Source organism: Ciona robusta, chromosome 2, assembly GCF_009617815.1.
Source record: "Ciona robusta chromosome 2, ASM961781v2".
Classification (NCBI taxonomy): Eukaryota; Metazoa; Chordata; class Ascidiacea; order Phlebobranchia; family Cionidae; genus Ciona; species Ciona robusta.
Window position 1 is genome coordinate 709690 of NC_143236.1, and position 23099 is coordinate 732788.

Genomic DNA, 23099 nt, shown 5'->3' on the forward strand with positions numbered 1-23099 from the left:
TAAAGTTTATAATTTCTTTATTGAAATAAATACATTACATATTTGTGGTACGTAAGCATAGAGAGCAGTAATGTTTACTCAAGCAGTAATGTTTACTCGTGCACTGGAACAGGTAAGATGACCACTATGCGGCGATTTTTCAGTGGCTGGTTCGTCGTGAAAGAAGACGGGGGTTTAAAAACAGTTTCGATTACCGTGTCAGAACGTAAGTGCTTTTGTTTCTGTCGCAGAATGACTTGTGACGTTCCCATATTCTTCTTAAGATTGCAGCTGGTGTTATGGATAGATAAGTTCGACTTACTTACCTCGTTTTCATTTATGCGTCGAAATAAAGAAGATCTTAGTTTCGCATTCTGCGCAATAATATTCTTCACGATTGGTTTCCCGCTTCTTGAACAGTTTCTGTTTTAAAACATGCGCATCTATGTTTTATACCTGTTAAATATATAAACTATATACTTGCCTACCTAAATGTCGCTGTGTACTTTGGCAAAGCTGTAGCTATGTTATGGCCGCGCATCCAATGTACATGATAAAGTACAGGTTGAGGAAATTTTTTGTCGGAAAACTGTTTGACACGACTATTCTTCAATGAACACGATGTATCTTTAGTGTGGAAATGGTTGTTGTCACGATTTTTGTCTTCTTGCTTTAATGGAAACTCTGATTTGCCGTTAACGGATTCTGTCGTAATTCGAACACCGTGTAAAGGAGTTAATTGTGGCCTTATTGGGTATTTTTGGAATTCACGAATCCTTTTCAAATTGAGCAAGTGAGCTTCACGGTTGTTATGGTAACGTTCTAGATTCCCACAATCCCTCAGATTCAGCGAACCACACCGCGGAGTTGTTGTGTGATGAATCTGCTGCATGAAAGCAATTGAAATCGAACAGGTACAAACTTATATATTGGGGTGGGACAAGATAGAACATTTTTCCCGTTCCGTTTGGTAGTAAACCAGAATAATCACGGAAACAAATTACAGCATCTACACAGCTCTAAAGAAACTGATAGTTGTTAAAAGTAAAAAATTAGGAAACATGGAATTTAGGTATTTAAGATGTCCCATCTTACCCCACAGATACTAATTTATGACACGTACTCGCGACGGGCAATATGAAGAATGTGAAGCAGTTTTAACGCAGGAATAGTGGCAGGATCTTCTCATTGCTTCAATGTCCGGTAACTCAAGAGATTTATGGAGACGATTTAAACGTTGTAAATATGCTTGAGCCAAATCAATTGTGTTCTGCCTCACCGTCTTCCAATGACTAATCTCTGCTGTCTCTGGTATTATAAATAGTTAATTATAATAAGATACTGTAGTAAGCATTATACTCAAGAGAATTTTATATATTTCTAGTAAATTGTTCAAAATATATAACCTTCTAAGAACATTTTTAACGAATGATATATCTTCAAAATATTCACAATGGCGGCTATAATACTTAAGTGGTTTACGAAGAAATAAATTTTTGAGTGGATTTAATATAAAAGCTCGCTAAACATCTGTGTAAATAGAAGTTATGTGAAGCCTGTACTGCTATGCAATTATCCGCTATTCATGATGGTTTTGCTGGTATTGAAGACACCTTTAGTCGAAGATAATCAATATTTTCTTACCTCCAACAAGTGGTAATACCAGCACGTTTCTCTGATCTTGATACGCCATGTTGTTTCGTTCCTTAAATTGACACAACATTATATATGTTACTGGTGGGTAAGATGAGATACCGTAATAAGTACGTAATACCCAACATGACTTAATCGTGTTTAAAACATTTAAGGAAGATACAGTTATATAATTCTTTTACTATACCAAATGGGACGAGAAAACCAAATGAAAACATGTTCCATAATACTATCATATTATATTTCCGCGGTTTCAATCCTTTGTTATCTTGATTTTGTATTGTGCCGCCATATACTTAAATAGTTAAATACTACTATACTCTAAATATAATGCTGTTTCCACAATTGTTTCACGATTTTCTGCTGTTTATTAAAGACAAATATGGCAATGCGAAAAACCTAAATTGCAAATGTTCTTTGTTAAACAGAGTAAAAGCGCGCATTATAAATTTAATTTTCATACCGATACATAAAATGCAAAGTAAAGGCAATAGATTTATGTTTTTCCGATCACTTGTCTTTTGGTAGGTATTTGTGACTTTCTCTATGTTTAGTGCCGAGACGTAAAGTTGTATGGTAAGAGAATGGCGTGTTTTCTTTAAGTGCGTGGAAACGCCACGCCGCCGCCAGTTGTTGCATTGGAATGACCATGTCTTTTTTGTTTTCCTCTTCAATCTTCGTCAGCTCATCAGGGGAAACAAGCGGTAGCCTCACGAGGGGTATCACCGAACTCGATACCTCCTTCATATGCCGACCAGCTACAATTGCATTGCCACGTGCCCATTTTCTGATGGCGTTTAGAACCTCCAACTCGTCAGCTTCAAGCGAATCTCCCCTTAGCAGCGCCCCTAGTGTTTCTGGCGATAGTTCGTTGAATTTTTCAGTCATAAAAATATCGTGAGCATTTTTCATACAATAATCGAGTGCTTTCTGGAGCATATCAGGTTGAGCATGAATAACTGCTGACTGCAGAACGTCACAAGCTGTTTCAACGTTCATTCCATCCAACAAGAAGCGCGCGCTTAACTTTCTCAAGCCATCCAGGTTATATTCCATTGAAAGGGACATCACATCGGGCGCAAGATCGCTGGTTAAAGTGCAGCAGTTTGTATACATATAATCTAATGCGGTTAGGAATACTTCTGGGCGTACTTCGGGCAAATTTATCGGAGATTCTCGGCTCGCAGCGCTGTGTGACGGCATTTGAGAGAACATAGACCGAAATGTCTCTGATCTCGCAGCAAGCAAGCACCTGTGACCATAAACAACTTGTCGTTGTGGCCCCACCAAAAACACAGCATCACTGAAGTCCTTGTTATTAATACATCTTTTTCGCATAAGACTATAAAAGGCGGTTTGATCGCCACGAACCAATCGTTCATCCATATCTTTTTTATATAAATTGTTTCCTCAATACTACTCTAAACAAAAGCTACAGCAAGAAAATATCTATTACACAAAATTCACACTAAAGGTTTCCAAACAGCAGAGATTAGTTAACAACTATACAGTACGAACAGGACACGACGAAGATATAAATATTGCCCGAGGCTGTGTCAGAAACCGGAACGCCTTCTTTAACAGTCACAAAGCTTTGTTACGTAAATCTTCCACTTATAATCCGGGTAATAAACCTTCTCCACATTAGAATTATATCCGAAACGCTTGAATTAAAACCGAAACGATTGAAAATTATATTATTTAAGTCTTATATATTATATGGCTGTATACTGTTCATAATGGAACTACTCAGATATGTTTGGACTTACGATTGCATCACTTGGTGGTTTATTTTGTTTTTTCGAAATATATACTGGGGCAAGATGGGATATTGTTGGCACTTAAGTTACATATTTCCTTAACAACGACATTTTAGAGTCGCATGGCTACAGTTATAAAACTCTTTAAACTTGCTTTGTTTACTACAAAATGGGAAGAGAAAAGAGAGTTATAACATGTCCCATCCTACCCCACCCTACTCAAATTCCTTAAATAAATATTATATTCCGTATCACTCACCTGATGATGTTGAAGATTCAATATTTAATAAAAGTCCAATCGGATCTTGAACACTAAGCATATACAGTAATTTTTACAAACCACCTAAAATATTATAAAAATGATTTACAATTGTTGGCAAATGTCCTCACTAAGCCGCTCATATTTCTATATGCCAGAATGGTGTTTACCACCGGGTAAGTTACAAAATAAACAAACTACTTTGTACCGCCGTAAAGCTGCTCCGCCCATTATGTGATGTACATGGCTTTTTATTTACGTGTTATTCATTGTATATAACACGTCGCAGCTATATCACATGTTTAACTCTGGTATGACCAACGATTATTATCACAAACGTTTCTTGAATGAATAACTGGCTTTATCCTCGTGTGGTGGAAAACGACAGTCGTCTTGCATCTCGTGACCGCTTGCAATTTACCACGAATGAAACTTTGTGGTATTTTTTTACTTTTCATTATATATTCATATATATTGTATGGATCACTTATTTATGGGGTACGAAAACACCTGTTTTCATTCGCTTTTATCATCACACCAAGTAGTAAAAAAAGAGTATTTAGAGAATTTTATAACCGTAGCTCACGACTCTAAGGAACTCTCGTAGTTATTATTAAATACACGATCAGGAAATATGAGGTTTACGTGCTAACGGTATCCCATATCAGAGTCGTATAAACACCGAGTAGTCCAACTGCAGTCTTTGTGTGGCCAAAATAGAGCAAAAGTGGTGACTTTGGCAATGGGTTTAAACGAACATGTTACGTTTTGTTTGTGTTTTCCTATTGTGGAAAGGTGTAAAACAGCTTTAATTTACCTTACCAAACATTTTTTGGAAAAAAGATACAAATTTAGCCGCAATAAATGACTAAAATATCCCAATTCAACCGATTTCTATTTCTATTTTTTGCCCTTTTTTTGATACAGAAAACAAATTACACTTTTTTTGATACAGAAAACAAATTACATGTTTTTTTACATTTTTCAACCTTTAAATTTGTTTTTAGGCCCAAGTTTTTCTGTAATTTACCAAAAAACAGACATTTTCTGTGTTATTTTGGACCCAAATTGCCGTTTAATTTGTGTTTTACGTAACAATGGGTTGGTCTACTCGGTATTTCTATGGCTCTGTCCCATATCACCCCACAATGCAACATATATGCAGGGCCTACCAGAGGCATCTAGAGGTATCTAGTAGGAGGTATCTAGTAGGCCGTGCATATGGTATAGAGGTATCTAGAGGTATCTAGTACCAGAGGTATCTAGTAGGCTCTTGTTCAAGAACCATATTGCTCGCATGGTAAAGTTCGATATTCCCCAACATTGACAACGATCTTCTCCCATGTGACTTCAATACATCCGAGAGCATGTGTTATAGCATCCAGCAACCTCGTCACATGGCCACTGGCTCAATTTACGAACAGGGACATGTGTACTATTGCTGTTGCTACCAATAATAATAAAAATAACCATTTTATTTTCTCCTCAGTTTACATGCCAGGTGACGACGGAAATGCCCCTCCTCCTCAGCTGGTGCAAGACCTGATCACCCATTGTGAACTGAACAACACCAACGTCATTATTGGCACGGATGCCAACTCTCATCATACTTTCTGGGGAAGTACCGACTGTAACAACAGAGGAACTGCACTCCTAGAATTTCTGATGAGTTCCATGCTGACAGTGTGCAACACTGGCAGCACACCAACTTTCGTGACAAAGAACCGTGCGGAGGTGTTAGATTTAACCCTCTGTACAAACCACATGTCACACAGTGTGACAAACTGGAAGGTCCATAAGGACACATCGTTCTCGGATCACCGGCTTATCACCTTCCAAGTCGACAGGGAATATTCCACCCACCCTTCACACTACAGAAATGTTCGAAATACCAACTGGGACAAGTATGTAGCTCATCTGGACAAGTCTCTCTCCGGGATTCCTCATAAACTTCCGACTACCGTGGAAGAACTTGAGAAGTACTCCATGGTAGTGGAGGGAGCTATCTCATCTGCGTTTGAGTGTTCATGCCGCCTGGTAATGAGATCCTCAACTCGCCGACAAAGCTGGTGGTCTGCAGAGCTAACTTCATTGCGAAAGTTGGCAAAGCGCTCACACAAGAAAGCTCTCCGATCCAAATCTGCTTCAGACTGGAGTGCCTCGAAGGAAGCAACTCGAGCCTACAAAGCGAAGATTCGATCAAGCAAACGTGCCTCATGGCGCAAGTTCTGCAGCGAAGTAAACAACCTTCCAGCAGCCATGCGCCTTCATCGTGTACTGAAAGGTTCGAAGTCACACCAAATTGGGTCGCTGCGCAAACCAAATGGGGAGTTTACCTCCACACCTGGTGAAGCGCTAAACGTCCTGTTTGATGCACACTTCCCGGATGATGTGAACATCTCCCATCGACATCAGCACACTGATCCTTCACTTGTGTTGGAGGATGACGATCTTGAAACAAGAATTGTCACCGAAGATCGAGTGAAAGAAGCGATCAAATCATTTGATCCTTACAAAAGTGCAGGCCTGGATAAGATATACCCTGTTTTACTACAGAGAGGAATCGACATCCTGGTACCCCACCTCAAAAACCTATATTCATCTTCACTGAAAATAGGTCATGTCCCATCACGATGGAATGAAGCCAAAGTAGTCTTCCCCTCCAAACCAGGAAAAGAAGACTACACATCAGCCAAATCCTATCGCCCACTTAGCCTTACCTCCTTTCTCCTGAAAGGGCTGGAAAGGCTAATCTATTGGTATCTACAGGCAGGTCCCCTTCGGGACTTTCCCCTTCACAAATACCAATATGCTTACAGACCTGGCATCTCGACAGAGAATTCACTACATGGAGTGACCACCAAATTGGAGAAGGCTGTTTTCAACGGCCAATTTGGTCTTGGGATCTTTTTGGACATTGAAGGTGCTTTCTCTAACGCAACTTTCGAATCTATGATTGAACCTCTACGGTCTCGTCATGTGCATGGGAAAGTCATACGATGGATATCTAACATGCTCCGCAACCGCGTGGCAACTGCGGAGATCCATGGTCACACGGAAGTCAAGCGTGTAACAAAAGGTTGCCCACAGGGTGGTATACTATCTCCAATCCTGTGGAACCTAGTTGTTGACACCCTCTTACTTCAATTCACCTCAAAAGATGCTGCGAAAGTACAGGCCTATGCGGATGATGTCTGCATAACTGTCACAGGACCGGTAGCTAGTGTTGTAGGTGACATCGCCCAATCGGCACTTAAACGTCTCGAGAAATGGGCGAAAACCAACTACCTGACTTTTGCCCCAGCAAAAACGGTGGTTGTCATGTTCACCAAGCGGCGTAAGTGGTCTATAAAGCCACTAACGCTAAACAATGAACTACTTAAGCTGTCCAGTGAGGTCAAATACCTTGGCATCACTCTGGATTCAGCACTAACATGGAAACCCCACTGTATCAACCGCATCAAGACTGCGACTATGTCCCTAGCTCAATGCCGCCGTGCGGTGAGCACTCGCTGGGGCCTGAATCCTAAGTCCATGATGTGGCTTTACTGCCAAGTTGTACGACCAATGCTCTCTTATGCCTGCATGGTGTGGGTCAGAGCAACGTTCAGCACTACCCTGCAGGAAAAACTCAGGAAGTGCCAGCGACTGGCATGCCTCACTATTACTTCTTGTTTCAGGACAACCCCAACAAGAGCATTAGAGGCACTTCTCAACCTTCCTCCCCTGCATATTTATCTACAAGGCAACGCGGTCTACAGATCCCATCGCCTGAAGACACTGCGGCAATGGGAAGGTGGAGATTACTACACTTCACACAATGAACGGCACACATACATCTGTAACCGGATATCAAAGGAGATCAAATCCCTTTCACTTCCTTGCGACAGATGTATCCCCTCACTGCACTTCGATCACAGTTTCCGAACCGTAATTGAAGATCGCAGCACTTTTAAGCCACCAGACCCTCCTCACCAGTCTGACGGAATAATCTGTTACACAGATGGATCCAAGACGGTTGATGGAACGGGATCTGGTTACCTGATCACGAGGTGCACCGAGACTAAACAAGTTTCAGTAAGCCTCGGATCATACCCTTCAGTTTTCCAAACAGAGATCCTAGCAATTAACATGGTTGCCAAGGAACTGCTGTATGATGGTACTGATAGTAAATCTGTCGACATTTATAGCGACAGCCAGGCTGGGATTAAGGCTCTGTCGAACCTTAGAATCAACAGCCTACTCGTACGTGATACTTGGCATGCCTTACAACAACTGGCAACTGGTAATCACGTACGACTACACTGGATACCTGGTCATTCAGACCATTTGGGGAACGAGCTTGCTGACAAGCTAGCTCGTGATGGTTCCAGTAACACATTCTATGGCCCAGAGCCAGGTTTACCTATCCCCACTAGCCGATGTAAATCGGATCTGGCTCTTTGGGTCCTAGCCAAACACCAAGAAGAATGGACAAAACATGACGGCTGCAGGCAGACGAAGGAGTATGGGAGAAACATTAGCAGGTGTTTTTCCAAACAACTCCTGAAGCTGCCAAGGCAAACGTTACGTTCCATTCTTCAAGTGATAACAGGGCATGGCATGTTTGCCAGTCATCTGCATAAACTTAAAAAAAGTGAGAGTCCCATCTGCCCTGTCTGTGGCGAGGAAGATGAGACATCCTTTCATTATGTTGGCATATGTCCAGCATATGCGAACGCAAGACGGGAGCATCTAAACTTGACCGAGCTGTCAAGGGAAGATCTCCCATCCATTACCATTAAAGCCCTTGTCGCCTACCTTCGGGGAAGCGCCAGGCTCCTTAAACTGGGAAGGTCCATTCAGTAGCACCCCGGGTGTTAGGGTAATGGGTCAATTATGGCCTAAATCCTAGGACCCATGGCGTGCTACGCCGCGGGACCTCACCCACATAGAATAGAATAGAAATCTAGTAGGCCGTGCATACGGTATAGTAGGATGAGGGAAGACGAGACACCTTTAGCACATAATATCTAAATATCCTAATCATGTTTTAGACAATTAACAATGGTCTATGGCAGGTGTCCCATCTTCCCCCACCCTATTATACATATACGACAGCGCCAGCTGGCCACTCTTCCTCATAAATTATCCGTTCGAGTAGCGTATATTCTTTGGTTAGGGTTTCAATTTGCATAATAGTCTTTTCAATGTCGCTCAAATTTTATATAGTTATGTTTAAATTTTTTAGAAAAATGAACTTATTGCGAATTGAATTCTAGTTTATATACGTACCCATACACTAAAATCTAAAAAGTTAAAGACTGTAGAGTGTAGTAAAAATCATCCGTTTAAATTTGATTGAATAATTATTTAATAATTTACCAAAAATAAAAAAAAACGAAATAAGTCTTTGCTATTTGTCTATTTCTATGATTTGATAGCAAAACGGTCACCAAATTGCTGCGTTCTTTGTACTATATATTAGAATTACTTTGACGATCAAAGGAATAATCACAACAAAAGTATTTTGCTGCCCCGGGCGTCATTTTGAATATGCTTATAAATACACGAGAGGTAGTTACGTATGTAAAATGACAAATTGTTTGTAATATATTTGTAATAGTGTATGCACACGTATATTTTGTATTAGTTGTTAGCTGGCAATGGTGTGTAAGCTTATCTACAGTTATTTATAAATATACTTCATTGTTGTCACTTGTCAGTGCTGCATCACTGGACACTGTTTAACGTTCTCTTCCTTCTAAATAAGAGTTGTTACAGTTATTGCAAAGCTATAAAGTCAGGAATATCGTAAAAGCAAATTAGAATCTTATAAACACCTACGTATTATATTCCTTTAGCTTGGTCATATAATGTTGCTTGTGTTTCAATTCTCAATGATCTGATGTAAAAAAATATTTTACTAAAAGAAGACCTCTAAAATAAATGAATTTAGATTGTCTCTTCTAAGTGTTGCTTGTTCTGATGAAGATTTGAATAAATATACTGTTTTGTGAAGTGAGCATGGATTCTGATGAGGATTTTGATTATTATGATGCTGGTGATGATGAAGAGGATGATTTGTCGCTTCGTGATGATGCAGATGACGACGATGAGGATGAGGGATATCTGGATGATAATATTATTGTGTCCGAAGCACCACATGGAAGTGAGACCAAAGATGAAGAAGTTTATCCTCACGAATGTTTGTCTGCAGATCGAATTGTAGATCTAATGGTTGAAATATTAAAAGAAGTCAATGATATTGTCAATGTAAGTTAAAATATTGGGATAGTTAAAAAATTGTTCTCTACGTTATCTGCTAACCGCTTAACTTAACTACTAACTGGTAATTATACTAATTTGTGGGGCTCGACCAATATATCTGTAATCTCTTTGTAGTGTGTACCGATACTATCAGCCGATATTTACGTTTTACCAATCGTCAGTACAAGTCAAAATGCGATGATAATACACTGACATATAAATTGTTAGTGTGATGTGACCTGAACCTTATCTAAACTTTATGTGTGTCATAGTTTAGCGTTCATCACATGTGTCATAGTTTAACAACTACATGTATCGTGGTTTAACAATCATATTAGTTGTTAGTTGACATTCTTACAATTGTTTAACAAAATCTACACATAACTATTTTTCTTCATTATGTCTTGAATACAAGTATTAAAATGGATCAAGACTTTCATATATTTCATTATAGTGTCAAGTATCGATATTGTTAAATACATATATATGTAAAAATATCTGTGAAAAAATGATATCTGTCGGGTTTTACTTACTACCAAAATGTATATGGCGTATATGGAATTCTTCATTAGTTTCGAAAAACCAATGCCGGTATTATTGGATATATTAGAACTGTTTTATATGACAATTGCTGTCCAGTAAGCATAAATATTAAATAACCTAAAGCAAGTTACTGAATAACTTTTTTGCATTTTGTTTTTTTTGTAGTAAAATTATCAGTTAGTCATTTCATTTACAGACTAGTGTAAGCACTATAGGTAAACTGTGAATTTTAAAAATAAAATAAAGTAAAAATCAATTTTGCTTTACATGTTAATTGTACATTGGTTTAATTGATTGAATGGTGATTATTAGGTGTGAACAGGATCACTCAAGTCAACAATTTTAATGACATTATAATTCAACATGAATGCTCCTATATGCAGTTGTGTAATATAAATATCTTTACAGATCCCACCCACCACTTTACGGATACTTCTTGCACATTTTAATTGGGATAAGGAACTACTTCTTGAAAAGTATTATGAGTACGATGGTAATCAGGAGAGAATTTTTAAAGAAGCTCATGTTGTCAGTCCATTCAAAATGAAACGTTCAAACAAGTCTAGGGTAAAGATATATATATTGTTGGACTTATGTTCTGCTGTCACTTGGATTAGTTGAATAAATAAATGCAACTTTTGTTATCCTTATGTTTATAGTAAAACGACGGGGATGTTCTTTTTTATATACCACATGCCAGCTTATAAGTTACCACATATGTAAATTTAAGCGAGAATATTTACTTTTGTATGGCTGACACACAGGTAACTGATAAGTGACCACTGGGTTGAAGTAATTGCCATTAAGTGTCTTGCCCAAGCAGACATGTGCTCACAATGGTAGCAGCCACGAGCCTTGAACCCATATTTTTGGCTTGAGGCAGGAAAACAAATACCATGTATTTATACACAGATAAGCATTAAACATATGTCAGTATATCTGTGAAAAAAATGTATACATAATAAGTGCACCATATGTCTGCTTTGGTGTGAACAATGCACTAATGTTATTAACATAAATAATAAATATATAATACATATTTTACCAGAAGCATAAATACAGTTTCAGCTGTTAATTTTGTTTGCAGGCTCATTCCAGTCAAAGTCATTCTTTGGATGTTTCGTGTGAAATATGTTGCAGCTCATGCTCATCTTCCGTAAGTTTAATGCAATGTAAGATGAGAGCTGAAGCTAATTTCATGTTTCTAGTTCATGACTGGACTAGACTGTGGACATATGTTCTGTAAAGGATGTTGGTCTCAATATTTACGAACAAAGATAATGGATGAAGGGATGTCACAGGTTGGATGTCTTTATCATTACCATAGCGTAACAGTTATTTGTTAGTTCATTAAGGTATAAAACAACCAAAATGTATATCTTGTAATTCTTTAAAAAGTTGACCAAGCAATATAGAATCCCCCATTATCTGGTTGACTTATCAACCCATGCAAATATTCTTGGTGATCATTTGTATCACTTCATTAGGCTCACCTGTTATAGTCCTGTTTGCCAGTTAAGCACGTACATATGTTAAAATATAAGTATATTTGATTTATTTTTCCAGACAATCCCTTGCCCAGCTTTCGACTGTGAAATTATTGTTGATGATGCCATTGTAATGTAAGAACCATGTTTTTATATGTATTGTCTTACGTCTGACTTAGGCACAGTGGTTAAAACACAAACACCCACAAAGAGAACTTGTCTAGCATGAGGTGTGTGAAACAGAACACCCATGTTATAAACGATTTTTGATTACCTGCCACGCAATTATAAAGCAAGTAAGGTTTTTTTATCGCATTCCGTTTTTTTGTGTATATTACCTTGAGTCTTTTCCAGGAGTTTAATATCCGACAAAAAAGTTCGATTAAAGTATCAACATTTGATGACAAATAGTTTTGTGGAGGTAAATTTGTCAGTCGTTATTTTCTTTAATCATCTTATTGTTTTCTCATTTGTTTTTGCCAACAGTGCAACTCTTTATTAAAATGGTGTCCTTCTCCTGACTGCCACCATGTGATTAAAGTTGAGTATCGCGACAGACGGGCTGTTAAATGTGATTGTGGTCGGGAGTTCTGCTTTGAGTGTAGTGAATCTTGGCACGATCCAGTGTTATGTGTGGTATGTATCTTCACTTGATAATATACTATAAAAGTGTTGTAGATGGAAGTCAATTAAATTAATGAAATTAATTAAATGTCAGCATTTAAAGAAGTGGTTGAAGAAATGTGATGATGATAGTGAGACGTCAAACTGGATATCTGCAAATACGAAGGAGTGTCCCAAGTGTCAGGTGACGATTGAGAAGGATGGCGGATGCAACCACGTTATATGTCGTAGTCAAACATGCAAGGTGAAGCAATTTATTTTGTTAATAATGATGTAGTCAATTGGCAGTCGTTTGTTTTGTATTATTTAATTGTATTATAGTAGTTATATTTTTATTTAAGTTATATAATAAACAAATCCTGTTAATTAATATAATGATAACAAGCCTCACTTTTGTGCAGCATGAATTTTGTTGGGTATGTTTGGGGCCATGGGATCCACATGGAGCGTCGTGGTATAATTGTAACCGATACAATGCTGATGATGCAAAAAAAGCGAGAGACACTCAGCAGGTATAGAGCGATCTTTATTTCACGAAAATTGTTTTAACTCGGTTGTTACTCCTTCATTATGTAGAGATCTCGTGAAATGCTTCAAAGATATTTATTTTATTGCAATCGGTACATGAACCACCTGCAAAGTTTAAAGTTTGAGCACAAGGTAATTATTTATTTATTTATTTATTTAATGAAACTATGTTTGGAAAAATGAATTGTCAACAAATTTATTTTATGTTTTAGTTGCTGATTTTTTATAAAAATGGTGATTTTTTTGTTTGGTTCTTTATCTAAAACAAGAAAACTTGGAAAACCATTTGTCTTGGTCATAATGTTTACATATTGAGAAACAAAAGTATTTAGGACAATATACACTAAACATTGTATTTATAAACCAGTTTTGATAATTTTTATCTTATGTTATGTATCTGAGACATTGCTATCTATCTATATTTCAGTTGTATGCAAGAGTTAAAAGAAAGATGGAGGAAATGCAGCAACTAAACATGTCCTGGATTGAAGTTCAGTTTTTAAAGAAAGCTGTTGACGTTTTGTGTCAGTGTCGCCAAACCCTCATGTATACTTACGTGTTTGCCTTCTTCTTAAAACGGAACAACCAACTTCTCTTATTTGAGGTTAGTTCAAGTTGGAATAAAAAATTTAAAAAATTTACTTAATGTTGCGTTTATTTTAGGATAACCAAGCAGATTTGGAAAAAGCAACTGAAACGTTAAGTGAATATTTAGAACGGGATATTACAACTGCGTCTATTAGAGATATCAAACAAAAAGTGCAAGACAAATACAGGTATATCTAACTATCTTATAAACTGATGGTTATATAAGTATTTGTTGATCAATGTACAGATACTGTGATTCTCGACGAAGTGTTTTATTACGTCACGTTCATGAAGGATATGATAAGGAGTGGTGGGATTATCTGGATATATGACATCATAATCCTTTTGCTCGTGTTTGGTACGAAAACTGAATGAGAAAAAATACTTCTTTGTTACCTTGTTTTATACCAGACAAGAATGTGTATATTATGTTGTGGATTTATATTTGACTTTCTACACACCTTGTTGCTCTCAATATCAACCTGCTGATGTAACTTTAATGTTTTGGTGCATGATCGTGTATGATTTAAATATGTTTTGTTATTTCATTTAAGTATCAATAAATTATATTCCATACCAACTTACAGTTGTGTTACATAATAGAATTATAATCATATATTTTATTTTGGAACTTTATGGAGAATTATAATCATATATTTTATTTTGGAACTTTATTGGGTTGTTACTAAGTACAGCTTAGTACTCTGATTGGAACTTTTATTGTGTATGAAACAACACATACATATGTTTGCACATGATGACGCTAACAAAATATGACTTGCAATAAAAGGTGATATTACTTGAAGACATGAAGATGCCTGTGCAATAAAATACGAAAAAAAAACATTTCTATTTTCATGGTTATAGATTTAAGTGAGGTAATTGAAAGCCAACAAAAGGCAGAAAATATTTCAACACCTTTAAATATCTACAAGGTAGGTGCTTCTTGCTACATAATTATATTAAGGAATCTCAACTTACATTCTATTTTAATAAAAAAACAGCATTAAATGTGTCATTAAAAAAATTTTTAAAGCGAAGAAATGTGTTGCTATAATGAGCTTGAAAAATATATTGACAAACAAATGACTGCATTGTTATTTTTGAGGCGTAGTTTGAACTCGCTTAGTTTTCGGTGATTTAATTGTAACTCTGTTATGAGTTATCCTTGGAGTGCCAGGTACCGACTTCTTCGTATTTTCCTGGTTTGTCTTATTTTTCCTTTTCAGTTTACTGCTTGTGATTTTGTTGGATGCTTTGGTTTCATTTTCTCCGTCTTTCTTTTCGGAAGATTCTTTTGGTTTTGCAGATTTATTGCCTTGATTTCTGGATAAACATTAATTTATTACATACTTTCACAGTCTAATATTTATATTACTAGTTACATAACCATAGAAACAATAATATTCTAAAACTTAACTGTTCAACATCACCCAATGAGCTTCTAGACTCTTCAAGTTTGACGTCTTTATCAACAAAAATTTTCTTTTCATCTACGAATTTTTGCATCCAGTCAGGAATGGAACCGTCACCTGTTGTTTTTGTCTTCTTTCTCACACGAGGCCTTTCTCTGTCAGGTACGGTCAAGGTTTGGGTGTCTGCAATCAAATTAGTCAATATTATGTGATACTTTATTCGAAAACCATCCATTACGTGTGTCATTTGCTGCCGATGGAGAAAGTTCAACATTTTCAGGATTATCAGAATTCACTTGGGAAACAGTGACTTGTGGAAGTTGTGCAGTTTCTTCATCTTCCTCTAGGAGTTCCTCATTTACACTGGAAACAAATGAAAAATATTTAAGCGCAACCATAGTGGAACTGGGAAGATATAAATGAATTCAATAATTTTATATCTTCGGTCACGATAACGTAGAAAGGGGGGAGTTCGAAAAGAAAAAAGACGGTCAGTAACAATAAAACAAGGATTGTTAAAACATATAGACTAAGTAACCTGATAGCAAGCTGAGATGGAACACTGTGTAAATACGAAGGATGACGACGCTCCAATCCTCCACGAATAATTTTACTCAAATCTCGAAGCTGCAACAAAACAATTAGAAATTTGTTGAAAAAGATGATGCAATCATCACCTCATCAGGATTCATCATGGTGATCTCCCCGTGAATGTTTTTCCTCCAATCTGCTCCATCCGTCTTTCTCCGCATCCGACTGATCCGATGATTAGGAGAAGGTTGGTTCCGCTTCCCTGATTCTCCAATCTGGTTCATTTCCAGAAAATAAAATTATAAAAAAATATCTTAATAATGGCATCATGGCTCTGTGGTTAAAGGTCTTAGAATTCTAGACTTAATGTTGTCACCATAGTGACATTGTTTTGGGGTAACTCAGAAAATAGAAGTCATATATCAGTAATTGCTTCAACCCAGTGACTTCTAATAGGTTGTCTGAATTGTCAGTCACACAAAGAAATAATCAATCGCAAAGTTTTATCAGGGTAACTTGTAAGCAGCACGATGTGCAGAAACAAAACACCCGTGTTGGAACAACAGTCAATGCTCCACCACAAGAGGATAAATAAGTTACACTTATTATTGTTACAACAAAGATTGGCAACTAAAGCATTGATACTTACTTCAAATTTAACTTTTGGATTCTTTAATATTTCATTATCTGATGTGACAACTACATGAGGATGATCTTGGTTGCCTGAAATGAAAAATCAACTTATGCATTCACAACCAGAGTCATACAAAGCAGATTGTTACTTATTAAAATACTGTTTTGTTGGTTAAGTATTAGCAGAAAGTCATTGTAGAAGTCATACCAACACATAGCAGACCAAATGATAAAATTGTGCCCCCCATTACCTGTGCAAACCATGAGATCAACTATAAGTGTTTTTAGCTAAAATTTAACTGGACACTGACAGCCTCTCAGAGAGTAGTACCATGTTATTATAACAATAGATTTATTTACATTGTCACATTAGTATTGTCACAAAAAACATGCCTTGTTTGATCCCTTGTTTTGTAAGCCCTGCTTAATCACATAGCACAATACGTTATTAACTTTTATCTCACCATTTCCTTTGCTAAGGTTGATAACATTCTCGGAAGGAAACCATCCGTGAGAACCTCTCATCATCCCGTGAACCTCCTCCATCACCGTGAGAAGATCACCTTCCTTGAGATTCATCTCATGAGCATCACGTGCATGATGATTCTTGATCACACGAACAGCTCGTTTCAAACGAACGACTCCTTTAAGAATACAAAAACTAATTATGCTAAATAATTCTCCAAGATTTCCCAACATAACTTTACAAAGTGTAACAAGGTGCAAATGCGTCTGGTTGGGGTAAAGCCACAACTCAACATTGGCAATTTCTAAAGTACAACCCTTTTGTTATTTCTCCATGACAACTTTATATTCGTAAATTACAATTTGCCGTTTAGAATTGCCTGGTGGACACAAATGTCAAATAAAAACAATTATTATAAAAATGAAACCATCAATTTGAAGTTGGTTTTTAATTGTTTCATCTTCCTCATGTTTGGTTTTCCTTCTTTCCTTCCTTCTTTGTTCATGACGTTGTTTCAACATCATCTCTCGTCGTTCCATCGATGTCGATTGTTTGTCTTCTACAACTTCATTCTCTTGTTTTTCACGTCTATGAACACATGTGTATAAACTGTTGGTGGCAGACATTACGTAAATCTGATCTGACCCCTGGAAAATTATTTATTTAGGTCACCTTCATTAAATAGCCCAAAAGGAAGGAAAAACCAACTAAATAAAATGTTGATACCCAAAATAAACTTTTCAGAACAACTTTATTAGATTTATTTAATATCTTTCTAATCGATACCTTACAGATGGTCGTCTTGGAGAATTAGATTGGCTTCTTACACTGAGCATTGTTTCATCATCAGATACCCTGGGGCTTGGACTTGGACTACGTGCGAGCGAACCCAACGTGCCACGCCTCACTGCATACGGACTTGAGGAAAATCCAGTCAAAGTATTTGAACCAATGCTGGCTCGCGATTTGCGTGAACTTGCAAATATTTCGTTCAAAGTAGATTTTGCTGCTGATGAGAAAGATGTTTCAACCTGTTTAGAATATCATTGGTTACAACAGATTTAATCAGTTGTATGCTGTAAGTGTAACCACACGTATTAGGTTATTACAAAGTTGCATTTTTTTGTAATTAAATTAACAATAAAACAATAAAAGTTGCGTTAATGAATTTTAAATACATACAAACTTGTAGGAGAAAGTTCATATAAACATTAACCTTTGTTGTGTCATGTTCTTCAGGTTGCAAACTCGCTGGTTCTTCAGCAAACTGTGTATTATCACGCGCCAACTTCTTATATGCCTCAATTGAGATGGCAACAAATAAATTCATGACAATCATGTCAACAATAAGATAACATGAAACAAAATAAAATGCAGAGGGCCAACCTATTACATGTAAAAACATTGTTTAAACTTATATTAATAAATGTATAAGTTAAGTTCAGGTATGGTACTGGTCATTGAATAATGTAACCAAATTATAACTTTCAACTTGAAACGGCAGGTTGAACTATCACTCTGAATAAATATAGCTGAATGCAACTTGCTTTAACACTGTGTGTCCGGAAAACGACAGTCGTTATAACACGGGGTTCTATTGCATACAGCTTGTGCCAGCTTACAAGTTACTACATATGTAAATTTGTGGAGTTTTTTCTCTATAGGTTTTAGACAACCAATTAGTGACCACTAGGTTATCGCCGTTAAATGTCTTCATCTATGTCAGCTTTAAATTTACGACTTACAACTGGAACTAAAATAAGTAAAAGGTAACCTGCATCGTTCATTGCTCCTAACATGATCTCATGCCAATCATTTGTTGTCACGATTTGAAATACAATAAGCAACGAGCATCCAAATGTTTCAAACCCAACACCACAACCATATTCAACGTAACTACCGGTATAACCACGAGCTTCACTTCTATATAATGTCCTGTAAAGAAAAATATCAATTTATTTAAAAGAAAACAATAAAACAGAATATAGAACAAGGTATATAGACTACATACATTAATTGTTTTTGAAATTATTTAGTTATAATATTCAGCAATAAAAATGAAATTAAAATTTAAAAATATAATATGTTGTATTTACACAAGCTCTAAAGCAACCTACTTGTCCTGGAAAATTTCAAGTCCAATAACGGCATACAAATATATGATGGTGATCACAAGTAATATGAGGTCAAACATCACAGGGTAAATATTTTGAAGCACGATGACGGCTGATCGGGCATGTTGTGAGTTAAAAACTGCCCGGATTAAAATGGCAACACTTGACACCACAACACATGCACCCAGGTTGATGGGGCTGGCACGTGGTACCATGTACCATAAAACATACCTGTAAGATTAACAATTAAACAACTTGTAAATCCACATAATGTTAAATAGGGAACTTTAAATAGAACAGAAGTAATATTACAAATTTCTATAGCAACAATAAACGGTAAATATTAAACTATGAATTACTGTTTGTTAAGGTCTACTTGAGGTTAATTTAATATTGTGTGAATATTTACCATACAATACAACCGATTGAAGCTGTTATAATCATCAGGATATCTAGTACATCAAATAAATTCCACAAGCCTTTCCCATCTGCTACCACTCGAAATATCGCCTCAATCACAAATATGATTATAATTGTTGTTCTTGTTGATTGAACAGCAAGTTGCGCATTGTCACTGATACCAGACCACATCAAGCAGAAGAGAATGCTGCAAGTATATTTAAATAAACCAATTATTTTTACACCGTTAGATCAGTGAGAATTGCATCAGTAAGGTTCAGATGCCAAACTTTAATTTCTGGGAAATGCAATTATGATAAAAAGTTGTGATACATTTTCGGAGCCTGCCCTAAGAATTATGGGCAAAAAATAAAAATATAACAACTAAAGTCACTAAGCACATAAAGCATAGTTGAACATTAGTTACAAACTAACACAACAAACATGCACAGACCTGTGTAGTAATATAAGAACAAGAGTTGCAACAGAAGTAGCTCGAGCCTGCATGTTAATACATGTTATATCACACATTTTGTTAGTAAGGCATGCAACACAGCATGCAATCTTACATCTTATTTTTTTTAAATTTTAGATAAATAGTTTAATCGTAATCAATAATTCCTCTACTTAAAATTACACAATGGTTTCTTAAGCAATATTTGGTTGCTAATCAAACATAAAGTTTGGGCAAATATTCCACTAGGTTGCTTTGTTCATCATGGCATTATAATATGATAACTAGATTGGCCATGCTTCTGCAAATATTTGAATAATATTTGATCAATGATATCTCATGAAATGATCATGAGGCTTATGTAAAGGAGAAACCAGACAAACAAATTGTTCAAATTAAAATTCATAACCTTATATTGTGGCTATGGAAGCCACACCACCACACATGAACTCACATGAACAATTATTCTACAGATCTTTTGAATAAAACAACACAACTTTGAATTACAAACTGTGCTGTTCTCATCATTATTATGAAGTTCAGCTTCAAATTCAAAACTGAGTGTTTCAATAAGTTTGGTTGTCCAATCATATGAATCAATTACTCCGTCCCCATACATGCTTATGTAATTTATTAACTCTTGGTTTTCTTCTCTTGTATTCTGTAAGAATAATTAAATTAAACCATTTATAACATTGAGTCGACCATTTCGCACCTTTGGCTTTAGAATATGAAATAACTCGGTTAGTTTTGGATCATTTACTGAAAGTTGTCCGTTACCAAGTGGATCCATGAGATTCCAGGCTTTTGCTAATTCTTCCCTTTGCTGTCTGCAACATCAAAGCATATATATACGACAGTAATGGCTGAAATGTTGCAGACGAGTAAAACCAGACCTACATTTAATAAGTATGACAGAAACTCTATAGAAAAAGTTTGATTTGTGGTATCATCAGAGCCTGAAGATGAGATGCTTTATGACAAGCAAATAATTTAATTCAACTTAAACATGGTGTACACATTAATGGTAATATATATACTGTATATTAATATATATAATAAAACTACAAACATAATATTTTACAACTCGCCAATGTACATTGCTTTCAGTTTAAATTGTTTACAAATACCTTCTTTCCTGTTTAACATGCCGCTTGCTATAATCCCAGTAACTCTCCACGATAATTGCAAGCAAGATAGCAGTTAAGAAGAAAACTCCAGCATACAAAAATAAACCAAAGTAAAAAAAATTGGCCCAGTTTTTAACAAATGCTGGAATGATGAATTCCTATTTAAACAGAATGGAGTCAGTATATTTTTTCTCACCCTGCTATGTAATTCAACTTACTGGGTAGTTTTCAGTGGACATCAGCACAAACATGTGCAAGGCTGCATTGGCAACCTGATCAAAGGCACTGCAATGAATCATATTTAAAAATATTCCGATTTATATAAAATATAATAGCATGAACAACCTACCCTGTGTATATATTGGTGCAATTCCAACTGAAACATACATGAAGTTTTAAAAATTATTCTTAGTTTTCTTGGATGGTTTATAAACACAAATGTAATTTAAGTGAATGTACCTGTAAGTTTCATTGGAACAAGTCTGTGGGAGAGAATGGTAATCGTCCATAAATACATGGAGTCCGATTGAAGCAAAAGTGATGATAAATATTGCAATAATAAGAAGCACCTGATATTATACGGAAGGTAAAACAGTTGTTTGTATTATAAAAAAACATATTTACCTTTCCAAGTTTACTAATGATACTCAACAATACATTAAATATATGAGCAACGTTCTTGGACTTGCACAAAAGCATTGATGCGCGAAGACATCGAAACGGGCACAACAATCGCTGGTAAAATATATCATTAACATGGATATTACTATTTTTATAGCATACTTACAGTCTGTGTTGCCACCTCAATTATTAACACTACAAGATCAGTAAGAAATAAGAAAGTAAACACCAGCTCAACACTAAAACAAACAGTATTTATCAGTTAAGTTTTAAGACATAGCAACAACCCATCAACTAACCGTATCCAGAAATTTTCTTTGGCTGACCAGATATTTCTCCAAGTTAGAAATTTGATATGAACAACAAGATCAACAATATAAACCAATAAACAAAGTGCATCTATGCAAGGTATGGCTGGATTTACTGATGTTTGCCTGTACGGGTAATAGACTATATTACTAATAGTATAAGACTTATCAATCTGTATTACATTTAAAAAGGGGAAAAAAATGTTTAAATAAGGAAGTTAGCCTTATGGCCTAATGGGTGGGAAACACAATAAAAATATTTTAAGTTTCTAGGCCAGATAATCATGGTAATTGTACTGGTAACCTACCACTTATATCCAATGGTTGCGGGAATGAAAGGTTGCTCCCATAGCATCATAAGGCAATGAACAGCAATGACTAGGTACAAGAGACGTGTCCACCACACATTTGAAATGATTTTGAAGCATCTGAAACAATTATCGAATGCATTTGACTAAATTCTACACAACTTAGTTGACACAAACATTTTTATAATATGTTACTTACTTGGTAATAGCTGGTGATTTAAACGTTGCACGAGCCTCACCAAACCTACCACGACCGTTTATTGCATCGTTAATATGAGCAGCTGCCAGTTTTAACTGAAGATTATCATTCAAGTTCTTTGCAAATTTGCTGGTTAAAGTATCACTCTGTAAATATAAAGCATGTTATGTGGGTTCACAATAAGATATGTTTCACTTACCCCATGCATGTTGGGATTAAGAATAAAAGCTGGTGACAGCAACGATATGTGCGCAAAGTTTTCAACGGAATTACGTTTCTTTAGTTTATATGAAAACTTTATGGAATTCGTTTCATTTGCATTGTCTGCTTCAGTAATTTCTTTGCACATCACTGACTTGAACATTGCCCTGATTCGATTCAAACCCATAGTAAACTTATTATCTGTATGGTTGGCTATTAAAGTGTCTGCAGTGTTCACATCTGTTGTCGATGGAACTTTGCCTGGTTCATGATGATGGTTGCCTCCATTTTTATTAAGTGCGGCAACTTTTCCATTTGTTGCTTTTGGATCCGATATTGTGTTTATGTCACTTTTTGAAAACCCTTCCACCACAACATCATTATTTGTGACACCGATTCTTCGCTGCTTAGGAAATTTTTTAAATAGTTTCTGTGACGTGCTCTGTTTATCCATGTTGGGGAAAAGAGCCGGAGATGCTTTTTCTTCATTTTCACCTAATTCCGTTACATTCGCTATGTGATTTTGCATCTAATAAATACAACCAAAAAAATTAAGAAAGTCCATGATCTCAAAAACAATACATACAAAGTAAATTAGGTACTCTGAAATTAATTTCAAAAAAATAAAATATAATCCTACATATAAGTGT

General features: G+C 36.1%; 4 protein-coding genes across 7 annotated transcripts; 1 reads left to right on the top strand and 3 right to left on the bottom strand.

Annotated features, from left to right (window-relative positions):
• Positions 1–3953, bottom strand: LOC149739516 (uncharacterized). 4 transcript variants are annotated; one of them, XM_089871557.1, is made up of 5 exons: positions 3652–3953; positions 1624–1684; positions 1103–1287; positions 468–865; positions 1–402 (listed from the first exon to the last, which is right to left on the bottom strand). In XM_089871557.1, the coding sequence occupies exons 2-5, from the start codon at positions 1670–1672 to the stop codon at positions 93–95; spliced, it is 942 nt and encodes a 313-aa protein (XP_089727683.1). In that variant the 5' UTR covers positions 1673–1684; positions 3652–3953; the 3' UTR covers positions 1–92. The 4 variants fall into 4 exon arrangements, with proteins under 4 accessions (XP_089727683.1, XP_089727684.1, XP_089727682.1 ...); XM_089871558.1 differs by lacking the exon at positions 3652–3953 and having other exon boundaries at positions 1–221; positions 306–402; positions 1624–1836; XM_089871556.1 differs by lacking the exon at positions 3652–3953 and having other exon boundaries at positions 468–862; positions 1624–1836.
• LOC149739517 (BTB/POZ domain-containing protein 19-like) lies at positions 1978–3146 on the bottom strand. Its single transcript, XM_089871560.1, has one exon. It carries the CDS (start codon positions 3016–3018, stop codon positions 2143–2145), a length of 876 nt encoding a protein of 291 aa, XP_089727686.1. The 5' UTR covers positions 3019–3146; the 3' UTR covers positions 1978–2142.
• A 5132-nt stretch (positions 3954–9085) lies between the features above and the next one.
• LOC149739518 (E3 ubiquitin-protein ligase arih1-like) lies at positions 9086–14250 on the top strand. Its single transcript, XM_089872621.1, has 14 exons — positions 9086–9207; positions 9653–9906; positions 10852–11010; positions 11531–11599; positions 11652–11744; positions 12010–12065; positions 12285–12351; positions 12417–12566; positions 12649–12798; positions 12956–13066; positions 13131–13214; positions 13510–13686; positions 13746–13858; positions 13918–14250. The coding sequence occupies exons 2-14, from the start codon at positions 9658–9660 to the stop codon at positions 14000–14002; spliced, it is 1563 nt and encodes a 520-aa protein (XP_089728747.1). The 5' UTR covers positions 9086–9207; positions 9653–9657; the 3' UTR covers positions 14003–14250.
• Positions 14251–14370: 120 nt separating this feature from the next.
• LOC149739519 (uncharacterized) lies at positions 14371–23054 on the bottom strand. The gene is made up of 26 exons (XM_089872584.1): positions 22448–23054; positions 22249–22394; positions 22050–22169; positions 21733–21867; positions 21600–21672; positions 21437–21547; positions 21272–21381; positions 21162–21188; positions 21031–21097; positions 20813–20970; positions 20398–20512; positions 20137–20343; positions 19683–19729; positions 19239–19436; positions 18833–19060; positions 18490–18650; positions 17932–18101; positions 17502–17746; positions 17143–17303; positions 16714–16893; positions 16266–16339; positions 15763–15891; positions 15624–15712; positions 15324–15448; positions 15091–15268; positions 14371–14996 (listed from the first exon to the last, which is right to left on the bottom strand). Exons 1-26 carry the CDS (start codon positions 22976–22978, stop codon positions 14768–14770), a joined length of 4014 nt encoding a protein of 1337 aa, XP_089728710.1. The 5' UTR covers positions 22979–23054; the 3' UTR covers positions 14371–14767.
• Between the last annotated feature and the right edge of the window lie 45 nt (positions 23055–23099).

Excerpts from the sequence above, each read along its gene's own strand:
- LOC149739516 (XM_089871555.1), bottom strand. The coding sequence starts at position 1,702 with ATGTTGTGTCAATTTAAGGAACGAAACAACATGGCGTATCAAGATCAG. Across the intron at positions 866-1,102 it reads CTTCATATTGCCCGTCGCGA|CAGATTCATCACACAACAAC; the intron begins GTACGTGTCATA and ends GCTTTCATGCAG. Across the intron at positions 403-467 it reads AAGTACACAGCGACATTTAG|AAACTGTTCAAGAAGCGGGA; the intron begins GTAGGCAAGTAT and ends GTTTTAAAACAG.
- LOC149739517 (XM_089871560.1), bottom strand. The coding sequence starts at position 3,018 with ATGGATGAACGATTGGTTCGTGGCGATCAAACCGCCTTTTATAGTCTT.
- LOC149739518 (XM_089872621.1), top strand. The coding sequence starts at position 9,658 with ATGGATTCTGATGAGGATTTTGATTATTATGATGCTGGTGATGATGAA. Across the intron at positions 12,066-12,284 it reads GTTGATGATGCCATTGTAAT|GAGTTTAATATCCGACAAAA; the intron begins GTAAGAACCATG and ends AGTCTTTTCCAG. Across the intron at positions 12,352-12,416 it reads TGACAAATAGTTTTGTGGAG|TGCAACTCTTTATTAAAATG; the intron begins GTAAATTTGTCA and ends TTTTGCCAACAG.
- LOC149739519 (XM_089872584.1), bottom strand. The coding sequence starts at position 22,978 with ATGCAAAATCACATAGCGAATGTAACGGAATTAGGTGAAAATGAAGAA. Across the intron at positions 22,395-22,447 it reads TTAATCCCAACATGCATGGG|AGTGATACTTTAACCAGCAA; the intron begins GTAAGTGAAACA and ends TTATATTTACAG. Across the intron at positions 19,437-19,682 it reads GTTCTTATATTACTACACAG|CATTCTCTTCTGCTTGATGT; the intron begins GTCTGTGCATGT and ends ATATACTTGCAG.